Here is a 20,294-nt window from a genome sequence, read left to right as displayed (position 1 = left end):
TTGATTCGATTACCAATTTTAATTCAATCCTGATGAAAGCTCACAGTTTTATTCATAATCTTCTCTAACGAACAACTATGAAAGTAGATTAATAAATTCCCTATTACATTCAAGTCTTAAGAGAATAAATTAACTCTTAATAGCACACAAAGAATAACTTTCTATATTTAAAATATCACATTCAAGCCTCAAGGCAAAATTATATTATGCATTCCTGAATCGGCTTAACAATTATCATATTCAAGTCTCAAACTGATCGATCAGTTAGACATGCAAATTATTGATCAGGTAATTAACAAGAAATCAAGCATCATGAATCACGAATCACAAGCTAGAGAGCAAATTGATATCAACAAATCAAATACACAAATTCAATCAACTATATACAAACCCAAAAACCAGATAAAGAAATTAGTCATACATAAATAAATAAATAAATAGAAGACATGATTAAAAAGAAAACAATTGAAATAAACGAAATAGATAAAACCCAAAAAGAATCCAGGATGAACAACTTGAATCTTGAAGTCTTGCAGAAAATAAATACTCCCTCCGTTCCAACGAAGTTGAGTCGTTTCCCTTTTTGGAATAAATTAAATCTACTTTTTCATTCATTCTCTCTTACATTTCATTTTTTTAGTTCACTTTTCACTAAATACTACTCCCTCCGTCCCGCTAAAAGCGGCCACGTTCTTTTCGGCACGGAGATTAAGAAAAGAGTTATTATGTTTTAATTAATATGGTCCACCAAAATCAAATGACTAATTAAGTTTGGTCACATTCTCACTGCATCTGTTCCGACGACGGCGATGCCGATCGCCGGCGCCGCGCCGGCGACGGTGGCCCCATGCCCCTATATCAAACCGCAAATCCAACACCCAAACCAGATTCATCAAATCGCATAGCCAGAAATTCTTCAAACTCAAAACCAATTCTCCAAGAAATTCTTCCATTCCAAAAATTCTTCAAACCCATCAATCGCATAATCCAAAAATCTTCAAATCCAGAAATTACCTTCAAATTCTCCCATATGTGTTTAAAAAATGATTTGCTTCAAATCCAGAAATTACCGGAGCAGAGCCGTGGCATAGCCGGACGGACGGACGGAGTGGCCTAGCCCCCAAAATCAGACACCCAAATCAGAGATTGTAGGGAACGTCGTCGGAGCCCTAACCCCCAAAATCGCCAACCGGAGCCCTAGCCCCCAAAATTGAAGCTGCTGCTATGGTCGCCGGAAATCGAAGTAGATCTAGGGTTTGTGAGAGAAGGGCGGCGCTTGGGGAAACGAGCGGCGGTGTGTGTGTTCTAGGCGGCGGCGGCCATGGGGGTGGCGAGAGGGAGGGAGTAGAGGCGAGGGACAGGGAGTTCAGGGGTGGGGCGAGGGGGGAGAGCAGAGGCCAGGGAGAGGGAGGTCGGGGGCGGCGACCGACGGGCGAGGGAGAGAGAGCAGAGGCCAGGGAGAGGGAGGTCGGGGGCGGCGACCGACGCCGGCGTTGGTGTCGTCCGCTTCTCGCCGGAGAAGAAGAGAGATGGGCGAGGGGAGGGGCTGTGTGGGGGGGGGGGAGAGTAGAGAGAGAGAAGATGAATGTGTGTGTTTTGTGTGTGTGTGTTTGTTAAGTTAATGAGGGTTTAAGTTTAATTAGAAATTTAATTAAATTGATTAATTAAACTTAATTAAATACTAAATATTTCCATTTTAGGAAAGTGACCACTTTTAGTGGGACAAACCAAAATGGAAATGTGGCCACTTTTAGTGGGACGGAGGGAGTAATTCCTTAAATCTCGTGCCCAATAGAAACGCCTCAACTTCGACGGGACGGAGGGAATATAATCTATGAAAACTATAAAGTTCTAAAATCTATAACCTGAAAAATATGAAAAGATGGAGAAGAGATATGTCTAATAGGTCAAGAAAATGACCTATATATAAGCACATGAGATAAACACAATACATAACTCGAAAATACTAATAAAAGCCCAAAAATCCACATAAACTCGGAGAAAACAGCGAGTACAGCAATCCGGCCAGTGCTCGCCGCCCACAGGCCAAAAATCCTTCTTGAGGTGGCGGTTGATCGCCGCCACCCCGCAACTGCGCGCGACTTTGTTATTTCGGTCATATCTCTCTCGTCTGAACTCTGATTTGCAATTCGTTTGCACCCACAAACTCCTATTGAGATGACCTACAACTTCCATGAAGACTATGCTTCCAAATTCAGCCTTCGTATTTCTGTAAAATTCGTCAAAGTTTGAACAAGTATCATATTTCACAAGATAAAGCAATATAAGCACAACATAACTATCAAACACTCAATTTCCTGTAAATTTACATCATAAAAACATTAAAAACCATGGAAAAGTGAGTGTTATCACTTCTCAAAAAAATAGTCAGTCTAAACGAATCCATACCTGTAGATATATGTGCGAAGAGTAGGAGTTTGTTGCATGCCTCGGCAAACCTCATCACTCGTTGAGGCGCAATCACATTGGTATATCAACTAGCTAGCACGTCATACCTAGCTATACATATATAACATAAATGCAGTATTTTGTGTGTGTGTTGGCCTATCGTTAGAAAGTTAATGTCAGATCATGGGTTCGAGTTATTCGTCGCACGATCTTTAAATTTCTTTATTTATTTATGTAATTTATATATATAAAACATACATCCAGTACTATGTATTTATATGTAGCATAAACGTTTTATAGTGTATGATTAATAAATCTATTGAGATTAATTATAACATTTACGCATTTACAAAGGCTCCAAAAGATTTCTCATATTTTTCTTTCAAATACGCGAACAATTCTGAGTTTATTATCTACAAAAAGTATTAATTAATCTACGGTTAAATAGGAATAAGAAAATACAAATTATTTCCTTCGTCCCAATTAATTTGATCAGTATTCTTTTTTGAGCTGTCCCGACTCTCAACTAACTTGATCATCACTTTTCTTATATAATAAAAGTTTTTCCCTTTATATTATATATTCACTTTTTCACCTACCACACTTAACACTTAAGACACTAAGCCCACGTTTGGCTGGGCGTTTTAAGAGGTTGGAAAGGGAATCAAGTAATTGAATTCATTACTTATTGTTTAATTGGTTTGGGTAATGAGATAATCATTACCCTTAATTACTTGAGGGTAACCCAATCGCCCTATTTGTTATCCTTCAAAATAGAGGGGAAACAAAAGAAATAGAATATCTTACTAATAATTTATTTCTATTGTTAAACCAAACACTCAATAAAAGTAATGGTTATTGTTACCATTCCACTTCTTTATTTGATTCCATTCCCTTTTCATTTCTCTATTTGAACCAAACGAGCACTAAATATTAATTCTTTAAAATCCGTGCTGAAAAGAAAGTGATCAAGCTAGTTTGTTTATTCTCCTTACATAAATTACTATAACAATTGAATCGTGTAATAACGTTTTTTACTATAGAAACTAGCGTAAATAATTTGAACCACTGATCTTTTATTAAAAGAAATATATGATTGTAATTATATACTCCCTCCGTCCCATGATCTTGTCATGTTTTCCTTTTAGGATTGTCACATTGATCTTGTCATATTTTTATATTTGGTAATAATTTTACATTACAAATACTCCCTCGATCTCATTTGTATTGGCCCCTTCAGTGAGAGTAAAGAGGCCAATACAAATGGGACGGAGGGAGTAATATGGACCCCACACATTTACACATTTTTACTATACTCTCTCCGTCCACGAAAGAACTTTCTATCTTTCATTTTTGGGTCGTCCACAAAAGAACTTCCTACCTATTGTTGGACTATACCGGCCCCATCACTTATAATCCTCTTACTTTTCACTTTTCACAACTCTCAATATTAATTATAACACATTTTCATCACTCTCAATACACTCAACAATATTTTTTCTTAAAATCCGTGCCACTCCCTCCTAGGAAGTTCTTTCATGGACATAGGTAGGGATGGCAATGGGCCGGATCTGGACCGGATCCTGCTTGGTCCAGATCCAGATCCGGATTTTTTGACTTAGGCCCAGATCCGGTCCAGATCCAATGGATCCAAAAAAATGAGATCCAGGTCCAGATCCATAAGATCCACAGGGTCTCGGGTCTAGACCCGGATCCATACTTTTTGCCTTCTAAATTAAATTTATAAATCTTAAATTAATCCCAAATAAAATTATAATTATTGTCTAGATTTTCAACAATTATTCAAAATAAATGAATTAACCATATCTATAAAAATATTATCGAAGTTTAATAACAATAAGAATATAATAATCAAGTACTAAATAACAGTGGAACAATGTGTCCTCTATTTTACATAGAAAAAAGAAAATTAATGTTATCAATAATAATAATAATAATAATAATAATAATAATAATAATAATAATAATAATAATAATAATGAAAACTAAAATTTAAATTAAAATTAAAGTAAAATATTATCTTTAATTGCATTATATATTATTTATGAAAAGAGATATATAGATTAGTCATAGATATTAGATTAGAGTTAGACAAAAATAAATAACATTATATATATTTTTATATATAAATGGATCCATGGACCGGATTTGGATCGGATCTGGGTCTCAGATTTTTTGCTCCAGATCCAGATCCGGAAATTATAGGAACAACCCAGATCCGGTCCAGATCCTAAAAAATGAATATGGATCTGCGGATCTGGACCGGGTCCAGGATCCATTGCCATCTCTAGACGGAGGGAGTATTAATTATATTTTTCTTAATAATCGTGCCCAAAAGAAATGAGACAAGCCTAATGGATCGGATGAAGTATTTTAAAAGTGTACGTGTATATTATATATAAAGAGAAGCATAGTTACTAATTTCTGCTGGAAAGAAAAGATTTTCTAACTGAAAGCGCATGATCAAATACGAAGGTTTCATTGAGAAGTAGAAAAGTGGATGTATGATACTCCCTCCGTCCCACTGTATCTGAGACTCTTTCTATTTAAAGCGTCTCATATTGTAAGTGAGACTCTTTCATTTTTTGGTAGGGGTGGGAATCGGGTCGGGTTCGGGTACCCTACCCGAAAAAATCGGGTACCCGAACCCGAAAATCGACCAAAACACCAACCCGATCCCGAACCCGATTTTGAAATCGGGTACCCTAATACCCGATTCGGGTACCCAAATCGGGTATTCGGGTACCCTAAATTACCCGACCAAGATGAATATGAAATACGCTGCCAGAAATTGGAAAATTCACTCCACTGTCAAAATTCAAAAAAACATAAATCCCTAAATCGGAAATGAATCTATGAATTCATATAATACAGAGAATTCATCTATATCATAAATGGAGAAACATTTACCAAAAATTCTGTAAATCGAAATCTGTATGAAAAAAAAAGAAGAAGAAGAAGACGAAGAAGAAGCTCGGCTGTCGACGGTCGTCGGAGCTCGGAGGCGGCACAGCTGCTGTGGGGCGACAAGCTCGGCGGCGGAACGAGGGCTCGACTGTGCGAGGGTCGCGGTGGGACTGGCAGTTTGTGAACGGCGGCGACGGCGGGCGGGCGAGGGGCTACCGCTGGGTCGCCGGCGACGGGAACGACTTCTGGAGTGGGGTCGCCGCTGGGATTGGAATTGGAATTTGGGATTGAAATTTGGGGTCGCCGCTGGGATTCCAATTCCAAATGGAAATGGGAACTTGTCAACTTGGGAAATGGGAACATTGGGAAGGGCCGAACCGCCGAAGGGAACATGAGTACATGACAGCTGTTTCATAAGTATTAAATTTAATTAAATATATTAAAATATATTAAATAAATTATTCGGGTATTTCGGGTATACCCGATACCCGATTTTCTAACACCCTAAATACCCGATCCCGAACCCGAACCCGAATTTTTCGGGTATAGGGTACCCGATACCCGATTTTTTCGGGTCGGGTAATCGGGTACCCGATACCCGACCCCAAACTTCCCAGCCCTATTTTTTGGTAAAGATTTTACCCTTTAAACACATTTTCACTTTTTCACCTACAAACAAAATACATTTTTCTTAATTTTCGTATCCAAAAAAAAGGTCTCACATACAGTGAGACGGATGGAGTATTAATATAATACCTTTTCCAAGGAGACCAATTGCACCAGTAATAAAAATGTTCTTCCCTTGATAAAATTCAAGGATATATACCTATATTCCTGCATGCCCATCTCGCCGCCGCCACCGTGATCTGCGACGTCGGTGGGTGGCAGCAAAGAGAATATGTACGTGTTTGGTCATTTTTGCTACTAAAAGCATTAATTTTAGGATGATTGGCAGGAAAGTATCTCCCCGTATATGGAAGAATGAGGTAGGAGCTGCACTCACCAACTTTAATTATGTTTAATTTTTTTTTAATCAGAAAAGAGAATATATTAAAAGAACCATGGTACCAGGAGTAGTGGAGTACCGAAAAGATTACACAACAAAAGGAGATAATGTCTCACACATCCAAGAGAAAAAACAAATCTCCTCACTAATATATTTAAAAATTGTATTCCAACTTCACATCCTTGTTTTGATTTCCCTAATCAAACTTTGTGTCTCCCAAGTTTTTCCATCAAATCTACTTTCGTTACGATTCTTCCATAAAATCCAAGTTGTACACATCCATAAGGCCTTCAAAAGCTTTGAACTCTTCTTCTTTCCCAGATTAGTAAAAGCTTCGAAATGTTCAAAAATACCTTGCGGTCTTGGAGCATAAACGCCCAACCATCTTTGCACTCCACTCCAGACCTCTTCAACTTTTGGGCAGCTAACGAGGACATGATTTGTTGTCTCCTGTTGATTGCAACATCTATTGCACAAAATCTCCACTTCTCCGATAGAGATGTTTCGTCTCCTTAAATTGTCACATGTACGTTGGCAATCTATTTCTAAGAATTCTCCAATTTATGACTCTTGCCTTCTAAGGAGCCGGGGTGTCCCACATTTTCTGAAACCTTTCTTTGTTTGAGCTTGCATGTGGCACGGTGCTTCTTGACTCTTTGATAATGCGGTAGGCTGACTTCGTTTCTTTGTTTGAAAAAACATTAATTATGTTTAATTGAACTCTCAAAACCAAGTTTTGGCGTGGTAATAAACAAACAAATGAACAACCGTAGCTTTATGCTCCTATATCACATGTCTCTGATTATGAAAACAGCAAATATATATATACACATCAAAATTAATTCGAATATAAAACTTAAATAAAAAGAAATTATTGTATGCCACCCAGAAAATAAAAAAATCGTGACTAAAACTCGTGACCAAATCTAAAAATTCAAATCTCATATTAATTCTCTCGTCACCCAAAAAATAAAAAATGAAATAAAATTATACTCTCTTCGTCCCACAAAAATGTGCATCATTTTTTTGTGGCACAAATTTTAAATAAAATGTTAAATGAGTGTATTTTGAGAGTTGAAACGGTGATTTACTTTATTATGAAATAAAAATAAGAAATAAAGAGTTAGTTAGATAGTATCCAAAAATAGTACATTTTGATGAGATATCTCAAAATAGAAAAAAATAAGAGGATTCATGAGTATAATCTTACAAGATTCAAAGGCGCTTGAGGATTTGCACAAAAAGCTGGGAGCTAGCCTTCCTTTCCCATAAATAACTATCACTGGTGGATCACACACCCTATTGTATAATTGTATTAAATAATTATACATAACATTTACTAGATCGATAAAAGAAGATGCAACAAACAAATGGGAAAAATAAATAAATACATAAATAAACGGAATATAAATACCTCACACTCTCTGTAATAAATGGCCTAATTATAAGCAGAGGAAAATTTCCTCTAATTTCATTCACACACACGTCACCCATAGCTAGCCTTATTTAATTATGTATTATCCCAATATCTCAGCTCTGCTACATCATGACCAAAACCATTAATATTTAAAATTTGAAAACAAAAAAATTGAGATTGAAATAAATAAATAACAAAAATAATCTGTGTTGGCCAAGGTTTTTGAAAAATTTGGCATTAATTATAGTGTACGAGCATCGCCTCAAAAAATAAATAAATTATAGTCTACGAACATAGTGGGTGATTTGAGAAGCAAGCTAATCTCATCAGCTACGTCAAGGTGACTTTTCCAATATTATATCTTCTCTTCTCCCATTAGCATAAGCTATAAAAAATAAACCATTATACCACGTATACCTTACTACTCCCTCCGTCCCACTCTAAATGTCTCATTTTCTATTTTGGGTCGTCCCACTTCAAATATCTCTTTTTTTTTTTGGCAATACACTCTCTCTCTATACTTAATATTTTAATAATTTCCACAAACTCACTTTATTTACTTTATACCCATTTTATCTACTTTATATATATTTATTAATCACTGTGCCCAAAAGAAATGAGACATTTGGAACGGGATGGAGGGAGTAATATTTAATTCCAATTAACATCGCCTATCGATATTGGATTTTGTCTATTTTACATAGATATAAATAGAGTGGAGGATCATATGAATTTAAAATCACCCTTATTATGTTAAATTAATTGTGATCTAAGCATTATTTTTAATATATATTCTTTTCCAATTATATATTGTTTCTTTAAATTATATTTTCTTTTAAATAATAATAATAATAATAATAAGGATGCATTTTCGTGCGCACTGTGTACACTTAAAGTCCATAGTAAATTTTTCGGTATTGTATATATTTCTTTAGGTTGTTTTTTTTCTTTAATTAGAATTACATATCTAAATATAATCAAGTAAGCAACCCGCACACAGGCGCAGGATCTCTATATCACATAAAGATGAGAAAATAATCACACGTAGGCAGAACCATTATTCACACAAAAATGAAAACATTGTCCACACAAAAATAAAAAAACTACACCACTAGCTCGCAGGCAGAATTGAATCCAAAACCTCTTATGAGAATCTTTGGTGCCTCAGCTGGATTGTTTTGATTGTTGTGAATAATAATCTTTTTAGGATTTGAACTTTTAACATTTTAGTATAAAATAATTAGTACATTATTATACGTAGTATATACTTACAAGATCCAAAGGTGCTTGCGGATCTACAGAAAAATCTGGGAGAAAGTAGGGCATAGTTTCTCGCGTCATCCAAAAGATAAATTAAAAAATATATAAATAATACTTCATCCATCCCATTATAAATGTCTCATTATTTTTGGGTACGAAAATTAAAAAATGTGTAGAAAGTAGATAAAGTAGGTTGGTGAAAATTATTTAAATATTAAGTATAAAGCGAGAATATATTACTAAAAAAGAAATGCGACATTTGTAATGAGACATCCCATTATGAAAAGTGAGATCTTTGTAATGGGACGGAGGGAAATAGTACGTATCATCAGTGATCACACGTTTGAAACACTTTTTTTGTTTTGAGACGTTTAAAACACAATTATGAAGATGCATTTTATATTAATTTTGAATAATTTATACGAGGTACGTGTAGTATCATTTTATTACATAACAATGCAAACAAGAATTGCATACTCCCGTGAATAAGTGTACAAATTCCTTAAATGTGCCTCTTGTCTTGTGCTATAGATTAATTAGTTACATACTTGCTCAGTCCTGGAATATGAATTTCTTGAAAATACTTTTTCCAATTGATATTTCGTACATCCACTTGAAAATTAAGCTGCTCCTCTTTTGACATTTCTTCAATTAATTTTTGAATATTACCTGTATGGTACCTGTACAATAAAAATTAATTGTTAAATTTCCTTAATGTCTATTGGAAACATTAACAACATATATACTCCCTCCGTCCCAAAGGAAATGTCCTCCTTCTTTTGGGCACGGTTATTAAGGATGCATAATCTGCCTTATCTAGTAGAAACTGAAATGATGCATAATCTGTCATTGAATCTTATATGCTGCCTAATCTAGTAGAAACTGAAATTTCCTTAATATTCTACTAGATTAGGCAGATTATGCATCCTTAATAACCGTGCCCAAAAGAAGGAGGACATTTCCTTTGGGACGGAGGGAGTACTTGATAATCGGCTACACATGTCAATTTAAAAGGTTAGGAACCTTCCAAGTTCCTGAAACTAGATATTAAGCCCACACATGCCACGCATCCAGGGCGCGTTTATTTTGCATAATATATTGATAAGATGCATGATTAAGTATTTTTTATCTTTAATAATAAAATTTCTCCAGTTTCACTGTTTTAATGAGATAAGAATCAAGCAAAATTAGCTTACATGATAGAAGATGAAATTGCAACAATTGAAAATGTGGTGATTTAATTTGCCACACTTCAAAAGTCACGTTAAAATTACAAATTTAAAATAGTTCATGATTTTATTTGCCAACCCCTCTAAATTGTATATGTACATATGCATGGTCCTATGTTCAAATCTCTTAATGTTATAGAGCGCAACAAAAGTGCAATTCCTCTATAAGTATACAGTGCGATGTTTGTAATTTTTACGAAAATTAGGTTTTTAACCCTTATTAAAATCAACATGTATACACTTTTTCAATCTACAGTGAAAATCTTTCTTTTCTTTTCAATAAATGTTGTATAATATGACTTATTTTGTCTGTTGAGTTAAGGATAATAATGTAGGCGATTGTACTCAAGTAATTCATAAATCAAAGAAAATTAATAAAAGACAATATTGGTAAACATGTACCTTGGTTTGAGGAATCCGACGAATTCATACAACTTACAAAGTTGTTCAGCATATGCAGCTTTGACATTGCACTGTCGCAACATCTTTCTATCTCCATTTGCACCATAATGTCGCATAATTTCCCCTCTTAAACATTTGGAGAATTCCTCAAAATCGTCGAAAAATTTGACTCTTGATATCTTTGCTCCTTCAATTAAAGGTGCCTCTTTAAAGTATTCATATAGATATTCGAAAGCATCGAACCATGTTATGGGATTTTGAAGACTAGATGCAACATGGTAGATAGTGGATTGTGCCATTGTCACGTGTGTATTTCCATGCTTTGCAATAGCTGCAATCGTCATATTTGCTACCAAATCTACTGGTATCTGTCAATATCATATGTCTATATACATAAATATCGATTCTATAATACAACAAAAATAAAAAGAAATTGCCATTTGAAATGGGTGAATTTGTGCATGGCCAAATATCATCCGTCCAACCTATAGGATTAAGAATGATAAGAAATTAAACAATAGTATGATCTCTACTTACAATATCCAAAGGGACATGAGGATTTGCAAGATAAGCTGGGATCATTCCTTTTCCATAAGAAACGATCACTGGATCTAATACCCTAAAATCATACAATCCAAATTAAATAAATAAATTACAACAAATCAATAATGCTTTATCGGAACATATTTTATTAGACAAATTTGATTTGTATAATAATTCGAGTGTATACATATATACCTCATTCCTTGTATCCAACCAGGAAGAGGTTGACTGTAGCAGCTCTCGATGATAGCTGGCCTAATTATAAGAAGAGGAACATCTCCTCTAATTTCATTCACACACATCTCACCCATAGCCTTACATAGTTGATAAGTAGTACTCCAACCCAACATTTCAGCTCTATTATCATCATATGATTAAAATTATTAATACATACAAATACGTATTTGAAAGCCTCAAATATTGGGATTGAAATAAAATGAAACATATATAACCTCTGTAGGCCAATCTTTCTGAAAAAATTGGTAGTAGCATCATTATTGTTTGGGGGTGATCTAAGAAGCAAGCTTATCTCATCAGCCACATCAACCGCACCATCATCTCCTCCCATAATCATTGGCTCTTCCAATATTATACCTTCTCTTCTCTCATTAACATAAGCTACAATATATATATGAGGAGATTTAAATGAGAATTATTATTTAGAACATGAATGTAAGAATCATTTTCAATTCTTTAATCGCCAATATCTATGATTGATGAATGAATGCAAGACCTTTGTTCGAATCCATGAGGGGCGAAAATTGTATTTCTTTTCGAGTGTAGTTAATTTCATGACGAATATACTATATTCAATACAGTAACTAGCATCTGTCACAATAAAATGTACTCCAAGATAACCAACAAAGCATGTATACCTTAATTACTAATGAATTCCAATACCACCTACCGACAATGACATATATATATATATATATATATATATATATATATATATATATATATATATATAGGGTGCGGTTATAGTGAGAACCACACTTATCGTGAGAACATAAGAACCATTAAAATCAATGCATCTACTATATAAATTAATGCATTCGCTATTAAATTTAATGCATCCGAAAATAATAAATTTTTTGCTCCCTTCAGGATTCGAACCCAGGATCTGCATTCATCCACCAAGATGATGCATCCACCGTAGATCTTGATGATCGAATGGTTTAAAATGGTTCTCTGTTCTAATTTTATTTAGTGGTTCTTATTTGAACCTCTCCCTATATATATATATATATATATAGGAGGAAGTTATACTAAGAATGCTATATATCTTTCATGAGAAATGAGAATGATTGAATAAGTCAGTATATAGTGTTGCATAAGCTGCTTGTAATGACTGAATAACGAAATTCAATTAATTAGATATAATTTTCGCTGTAAGCCAATATATATATATATATATATATATATATAGGGTGCGGTTATAGTGAGAACCACAATTATCGTGAGAACATAAGAACCAATAAAATTACTGCATCTGCTATACAAATTAATGCATCCGCTATTAAATTTAATGCATCCAAAAAAAATAATTTTTTTGCTCCCTTCAGGATTCGAACCCAGCATCTGCATCCATCCACCAAGATGATGCATCCACCGTAGATCTTGATGATCGAATGACTTAAAATGGTTCTCTGTTCTTATTTTATTAGTGGTTCTTATTTGAACCTCTCCCTATATATATATATATATATATATATATATAGGGAAGGGCTAAAATAAGAGCATTTTTTAAGATATAAAATAAGAATCATTTTCAGCCCTTAGATCATCAAGATCTACGGTTGATTCGTAATCCCGTTGGATGGATTTATGGTCCTGAGTTCGAATCTCAATGATAACAAAAATTTATTTTTCACAATTCATACCTTTATACAGCGAATTCATACGTCTTCTACATAAAATTCATACATTAAAAATTGCTCTTATTTTTATTTTAAGATGTGCTCTCACGGTAGCTCACCCCTATATATATATATATGGGTGAGCTACCGTGAGAGCACGTCTTAAAATAAAAAATAAGAGCAATTTTTAATGTATGAATTTTATAAAGAACACGTATGAATTCGTTGTATAAAGGTATGAATTATGAAAAATAATTTTTTGCTACCTTTGAGATTCGAACTGAGGACCATAAATCCATCCAACGGGATTACGAATCAACCGTAGATCTTGATGATCTAAGGGCTGAAAATGATTCTTATTTTATATCTTAAGAAATGCTCTTATTTTAGTGAAATTGTTATTCTTCGTGAAACATGAGAATTCTCTCTCTCTCTCTCTCTATATATATATATATATATATATATATATATATATATATATAGGGAGAGGTTCAAGAAAGAACCATAAATAAAAAAAGAACGGAGAACCATTTTCAGCCATTCAATCATCAAGATCTACGGTGGATGCATCATCTTGTTAGATGAATATAGAACCTGGGTTCGAATCCTGAAGGGAGCATTTTTTTAAAAAAATTTTAGTGCATTAATTTTAACAGCGAATGCATTAATTTTTACAGTGAATGCATTAGATTTGATGGTTCTCTCGTTCTCACAAATAATGTAGTTCTCTCTAGAACCACACCCTATATATATATATATATATATATATATATATATATATATTATACATATACATATATATTGAAAGAATCAATTGAGAATCCACAAGTAGTATGAGAATTGAGAATTCATTTAAACAATGGCGAACAAGTCATATCATTTTGATTTTTGATGAACAAATAAATAATTTTAATATAAGATATAAAAATATAATATTAATTATATATGTTAGTAAATGTAAACCCATACCCGTAGATATATGTGTGAAGAGTAGGAGTTTGTCGCATGTCTTGGCAAACCTCATTACTCGTTGAGGGGCAATCACATTTGAATCAACTAACAAGTCATACCTATACATGCGTAGCATTATATAATCAAGTACCATAGCTTTTCAAGTATTTTTTTAAGTATTAGGGTTAATTATATTTTGACAATTAAAGCAAACCTCTCATTGAAGGTTGTGGAAGCTGCAGAATGGATGATAACATGTACATCTTTCCTAACAGCATCGATAGATTCAGAATCCATTCCCATATTTGGTTTGCATATATCTCCCACAATTGGTATTAGCTTCTCCCTTACCAAACCTATATAAGATGTCCCATATTTTTCTTTCAAGCTTGCGAACAAGTCCGAACTTATTATCTACAAAAAGTACATTAATTGGTATGTATTTAATATATATATATACAGGAATAAGAAAAAGTAAAAATTAATATTCTAAAGAATGCTTAATTAGACAAGTATTGTTTAAGAGCACCTCCAACGGCAGGTGCAATGGCGGGATCGAACCCGGCCTATCGCACCCGCCGGCGTTGCTGCACCCGGGTGCAATGGGGGTGGGGCGATGGAACGCACCAGCAGCGAACGGGAGCGAAGGAGGGGGCGTGTTGACACGCGCCCCTTTTCAAACCCCCCAAAAAAAAAGGAAAATTGAAAAAAAAAATTAAAATTTAACTAAATCGGTAGTAGCCGTTTTTTTTCTTATCGTTGACATCTATCTGTTGCCTTTTTTTTTTTTTTTTTTAAATTCTTAGCACCTATATATATATATATATATATATATATATATATATATATATATATATCAACAAATACCAAAAACATTCATCATTCTCCTCATTTTCTTCTTCATCTTCTACTTATATTATTTCAACAAATAGCAATGGAAGGCGATTGGAGCAACTATTGGCGTGAACACCCTCAAAATCCATCCCCCGGCGAATCAAATGCTTCCAGGCAAGGATTCTCGCCGTTCACGCAAGAATCGAATGTCTTTCAAGCGGCGGCCACCAATTTGAACCCCCGCTTTGCCGCCGTTGCCGACCCCGAGCCCGACGTGGAGGAGATTGCTTCTATGCCGGCGGCCACCAAACGTAGCAACTATTATCCGCCAGAAACGGTGCTAATTTGCCGTTTGTATCTCGAGCACACCCACGACTCTGTGGTGGGTGTCGACCAAAAAGGGGCGAAGTTTTGGGGCTCCCTCTGCACCCAATACAACGCTGAAAAGCCCCGAGGATCTATTTCACGCGACGTCACGCAAATCAAATCTCACTTTCAACGGGTGGCGAAGGATTCGAAGAGGTTTGAGGCCATGCACAAAAAATGTCACGATCAATGGAAATCAGGCATGAGTGATGGTCAAATCACGGAGCAAGTAGAGGCAATGTGGTGTAATGCCCCGACTTTTTATTAAGGATTATAGACTTTTAATTATTGATTTAAGGATTTCTTATGGTAATTAGGGTTCAACATCCATTAATAAAATACGGACTTATGTGAATTTGATGATTACATACGTGATAATTTATTTTTATTTTTATTTCAACGGATGATGCACTCAAAATATATTTTGAGTCCATTAAGAGAATGATGGAGCTCAAAGATTTATTTTGAGTTTTCAAATCGAAAAAAAAAAAAATTATGTATTTATTTATTTTTACCGAGAAATTTAGGAATGATGAGTTATAAAAATTTTTCATCAATATTTTTCTCAAATTATTTTCCTATGATGTATTTATAAATTGAGAGAGTGCACTAATGTTAGTGCTATTTATTCTAATTTTGATCACAAGAGTTTTATACTCTAGCATTTTATTAATTGATGATTAGTCTTACATATATTTTTTTTTCTTACACATGGGTTATTACTACACCACATTTTTATATTTACTTAATGTAACACCCCATTATCCTCCACTAATATTTTCTTTTCCCTACCACTAATCTTTTTCCCTACCATCATTAATATTTTCTTTTCCCTACCACTAATCTTTTTCCCTACCACTACTCCTACCTTTCCACCACACTACTCCTTTTCCCCCACCACTACAATCTTTCTCCCACTCTCACAACTTTTCTCCCACCATTATCACACTCCATAGAAGCCTTTGAAGCCCCAAGAGAAGTAGCAAAGCAAGGGAGAGTGTGGGAAAACTATAGAGTGAAGGTTGTGCTTCGAGGGTGAGTTTTTCTTTGCTTTTTCTCAACTGAAAATGCTTTATGGCCATGGATTTTTACACATTTGTGTGCTATATTATGTGAGGATATGTTTTATGATTTTGGATGATTATTTTGGTAGAGTTTATTGGGTGAAAAACCGTGCATGAGGTAAGGCAGCGAATCTGCCATAAGCACACTGCTCGGCAGTGTTTTGCAAGGCGATTCCAGCCATCCAAACGGTTCCCAAAACTTCCCAAATTAATTGTGTATCATCTTTCATATGTTTTCTATACTTTGGTAAAATTTCAGAAGGTTTGGAGCTCTTATGATTTATTTATGAATTTGTAAACATCACTGCCCATCTGGAATACATTTTTGGTAAACAATCTTTGGGAGGCCATAAGTAAAGTTTCAATCGGTGAAAACCTTTGAAACTTGAATATGTCACTCTAGAATCCCGTATCTTTCTTTTGACATCGGTCTCACCATTTTTGAGTAAGGGAAACAACCGGTATAAATTCTTGAAATCTAGTTCTTATTCCTTGTACCATCCAGTAGATTTTACAAACCTACGACTTTGAGGTGGCAAAGGCCGACTTAAATCTTTGATTCTCAAGCCTATATTTCTACTGAATATTTACTGACATGTTGGGAACTTACTTGTTCAGTTTTAGAATTTTTGGTGAAGCCTAAAGTGGTTTTTCCGATTTATGTTCTAAATCTGCCAAACTTGAACTCTTTTTGTGCACTGAACTTTAGACAGTCATATCTTCTAAACCATGAATGTTCTTGGAGTAAATCCAACTGTAGAGTGTTATGATCTCTCCCTAGTTTCCAGATTGACCCTTGGGGTTCCCATTGGAGTTTTGTAAAGGGAGATATGAATTTTTAAAGAAAGCCCACTGACTTGGTTGTAATCTGGAAATCTGAAATTTTCAGATTTTTGCTTGTTAAATACCCATCTTTGAGAGGGCATATCTTGCTCGTTTGAATTTTTTTTTCATTCGATTCAAATTGGAGAATGATCCTTGAAATGTCTAGTTTCCAGAATGTCTTTTGGAGCCTCATTTGGAGATCCGAGGCAGATTTGATGTCTGTTGCAAAACAACCTCTTAAGAGCTCAAGTTGTTGAATTATTTTCTATGTATCAAAGTTTATTTTAAAGGATGTTTCATGAAAGATTTAGTATATGTGCGTAACGAGTTTGGGACTATTTATTTTAAATGAGGTCCGTTCTTTTATTTAAATTATGATGGACTTTTAATGAATATTTTTGGGATTAAACTCTTATTTCTTGATTTATATAAATTATTTTTTTAAGGACTTATAAATATGAATTTCGTAGGCCTACTGACCTACTGTGATCGACGGTTTGTCGATGTCTAATAGCTTTGAAAATTTTATAGCAAGTCCCTACATGAGTCTTGAGTACCCTGGTAAATTTTCAAGCCATTCCAACTTCGTTTGATACTTCTTTAAAATGCAAAACCTAAACTGCACATTACTACCGAGAATTTCAGAGAACAGAGGAAAGAGTCATTCATTTCAGTATCTTCCTGTGTGATCTAGATTTCCAAATTTTTATGGTATTAACCTTATTGTGTTAGCTAGATATCCACCAAAGTTGAGCCCAGTTTGACAACGTTTACTATTTTTCAAAAATCTAAGTTTTCGATTGTTCAAAACTGCCGAACATGGTAGATCGTGGTAAAAACGTCATATCTCTCAAACCACTTGGAGTTTTCGACTCTACTTTTTTTTTTTATATGAAACTAGACTCGAAGATCTTTCTTTCGGTATGAGTCTCGAGTCCAGGAGATGTCGGAGTCAGAACAGATTAAATTTTGAAGTTGAGTCAGTGTAAAAACAGAGCATGTTTTGATGATGTTTGATTGTGATTCTTATGTGCCTTATGTGTTTGTGTTGCCTATGTGTTTGAATGAGATTAGACGAGGTATGATTGATTTTTGACTGTCTTTAATGTAACGAATTATGGATGCTAGAACCCTAAAACATTAAAAGATACCCTAGGCACGTAGAATTAGACTTTGTCTTATGACAATTTCTTCACGAACTTATCGACTCTTCATCAATGAAGGTCCGGGCGACAGAAAGTGAAGCCGAAGAAGAAACGACTCCACGCCAGCTTTAAGAACAATTGAGGTGGGCATTATTTTATTATTACGTATATAGAGATCCCCTGCGTGACGTAGGCCTCATATGCGAATATATATGCATGATATGTTTTGACTATTTATTCAGTTCTTATGAAATGCTTATATGATTAATGCCCTTTATGAAAATGAAAATGTTATGAAAATGAAATGTTTATGAAATGATTGACTGCCAAAATGTTTATGTTTTTATATGTATCCTATCTGTGTTGGTTCGCCAACTTTAAAGGAAATCCAATTGGGATCCTATGCTAGACAAAGGTCGCTAGCTAGGGTTAACGTGTACACTCATGGAGACCGCGAGTCGCTTGCGACCGGTCTTGGCGTCCGTGGTAAGGAGGCCTCCTTCCCGGCGCGTGACAGAAAGGACAGATATGGATCATATAGACTGAAAATGGGATGCGCATCCACCTTTATGAAAATGAATGAAATGTTTTAGTAAGCGCAGGTCATTCAAGAAAACCCCTGTGTGTTACTGTTGGCAGTTCAATTTATATATGTATGCATGTTGTATTTTCGGCTTATGTCACTGAGTATTTTTATACTCAGCCCTGCATGTATTTCTAAATGTGCAGGTTGAGCAGGCGATGGAATGGATCGGTGTTGAGCGGATTTCCCTTTTGATGTTTATGTAATGAAACCTTGAGTATGCATCTCCATATGCATAACTCACACGTTTTTTCGCTGCAAACACTCTGACTTATTTATCATTTCTACTTGAACTTATTACTACTTCATTTTAATTAACTTTCAGTTGGGGTCTAGTCGTTATGGCAGACTCATTTGTGAATTACCCAAGTGGTTATATATATATACCACTAGTTTGTTATTAATGTTGGTTACTTAGTAAATCCCCTTTAATTTCCGTTTCTTATTGTTCACCCCAAGTCATAACCCCGGTTAACCCGTCATTGGGATAGTGGGCTGTGACAGAGTGGTATCAGAGCAGTTCGTTTGCTCTGGCACTAGAAACCTTATTCTAAAAAGCCAAGTCTAGTTTGATTCACTAGACATACGTGGGTTAATACGACACCGCTCAACACTCCATTGCATCGTGCTCAATCAAGGAAAAAGGTAACTGCAGTTACAACGTTTTAAAGATGTTATTGTTCTAAACTGTTTCATGAAGATGTTTATGTAAAGAGCATGCTATGATGAAATGTTGAATGTTTTGCCTTTCATGGCATATCATTGCAGTTATGATGATATAATAAGAAGAATGATAGAGAATTGACACATGCTTTCCCCAGAAAACATAGATTGCTATAAGTTGCATGATCACGATTCTAAAAGAACATAGACTGCTGGATTAGTAGGATATCTCTACAATCTAGATTCTTGAAGTGATGATTTAGAAGAATGATAGAGAACTTAGAGCATTTCAGCTTCCACAAGAAAACAATGGTTCTTTTGAATTACAAAGAGGAATGAAAAGACATGTACGCGTTGAAGGAAAAGCACGGAATGATGATACAAGATGAATTCAAGGCAAACATTGCATCAAGGGTTTAAGCATAAGTCTCTACGTTTGAATGTTTACACACGATGGAACATCGAATCGACTTATGTTACACGATAGATTATAAAAAGGGCGTGATTTGATTGTCTGCGGGTTATATATATATTTGTGACATACATGGGAAATGGGATCCGAGTCCACTAGAATAGAAGACCTTAAAATAAGTTTAGTTGTCTTAATGAAACTTATGTTTTGTTATGCATAGTATGTTCATAACCTTGTACATTTAAGAGTTTTACGTCTACTTACGTATAAGAAGACTCACACTTTCCCTTATCTATTAAAGAGGGTTACGTCCAGGCATATTCCGTGTCACACCCCAATTCTTGAATGAATAAATATAATCGAGGTGTGAATAATTCATAGAAATAAACAAGGGAAAA

At 34.8% G+C, this 20,294-nt stretch overlaps 1 protein-coding gene and 1 long non-coding RNA gene across 2 annotated transcripts in view; one reads left to right on the top strand and one right to left on the bottom strand.

Annotated features, from left to right (window-relative positions):
* Nucleotides 1–9,537: 9,537 nt before the first annotated feature.
* LOC130995865 (fatty acyl-CoA reductase 2, chloroplastic-like) overlaps nucleotides 9,538–20,294 on the bottom strand; it is a 32,426-nt gene continuing 21,669 nt past the window's right edge. Inside the window, exons 3-9 of the mRNA XM_057921332.1 lie at nucleotides 14,219–14,418; nucleotides 14,023–14,123; nucleotides 11,647–11,812; nucleotides 11,390–11,551; nucleotides 11,189–11,270; nucleotides 10,652–11,019; nucleotides 9,538–9,700 (exon numbers count right to left, since the gene is read on the bottom strand). Coding sequence (XP_057777315.1) covers nucleotides 9,553–9,700; nucleotides 10,652–11,019; nucleotides 11,189–11,270; nucleotides 11,390–11,551; nucleotides 11,647–11,812; nucleotides 14,023–14,123; nucleotides 14,219–14,418 — 1,227 coding nt within the window. The 3' untranslated portion in view covers nucleotides 9,538–9,552. The remainder of the gene's footprint in view (nucleotides 9,701–10,651; nucleotides 11,020–11,188; nucleotides 11,271–11,389; nucleotides 11,552–11,646; nucleotides 11,813–14,022; nucleotides 14,124–14,218; nucleotides 14,419–20,294) is intronic.
* Nucleotides 16,111–19,225, top strand: LOC130997129 (uncharacterized). Its single transcript, XR_009092981.1, has 3 exons — nucleotides 16,111–16,239; nucleotides 18,317–18,381; nucleotides 18,968–19,225. It is a non-coding gene; the product is annotated as an uncharacterized LOC130997129 (long non-coding RNA).

Source organism: Salvia miltiorrhiza, chromosome 1 (genome assembly GCF_028751815.1).
Source record: "Salvia miltiorrhiza cultivar Shanhuang (shh) chromosome 1, IMPLAD_Smil_shh, whole genome shotgun sequence".
Classification (NCBI taxonomy): Eukaryota; Viridiplantae; Streptophyta; class Magnoliopsida; order Lamiales; family Lamiaceae; genus Salvia; species Salvia miltiorrhiza.
The sequence above is the reverse complement of the archived record's forward strand: the minus strand, read 5'-3'. Positions and strand labels throughout refer to the sequence as shown.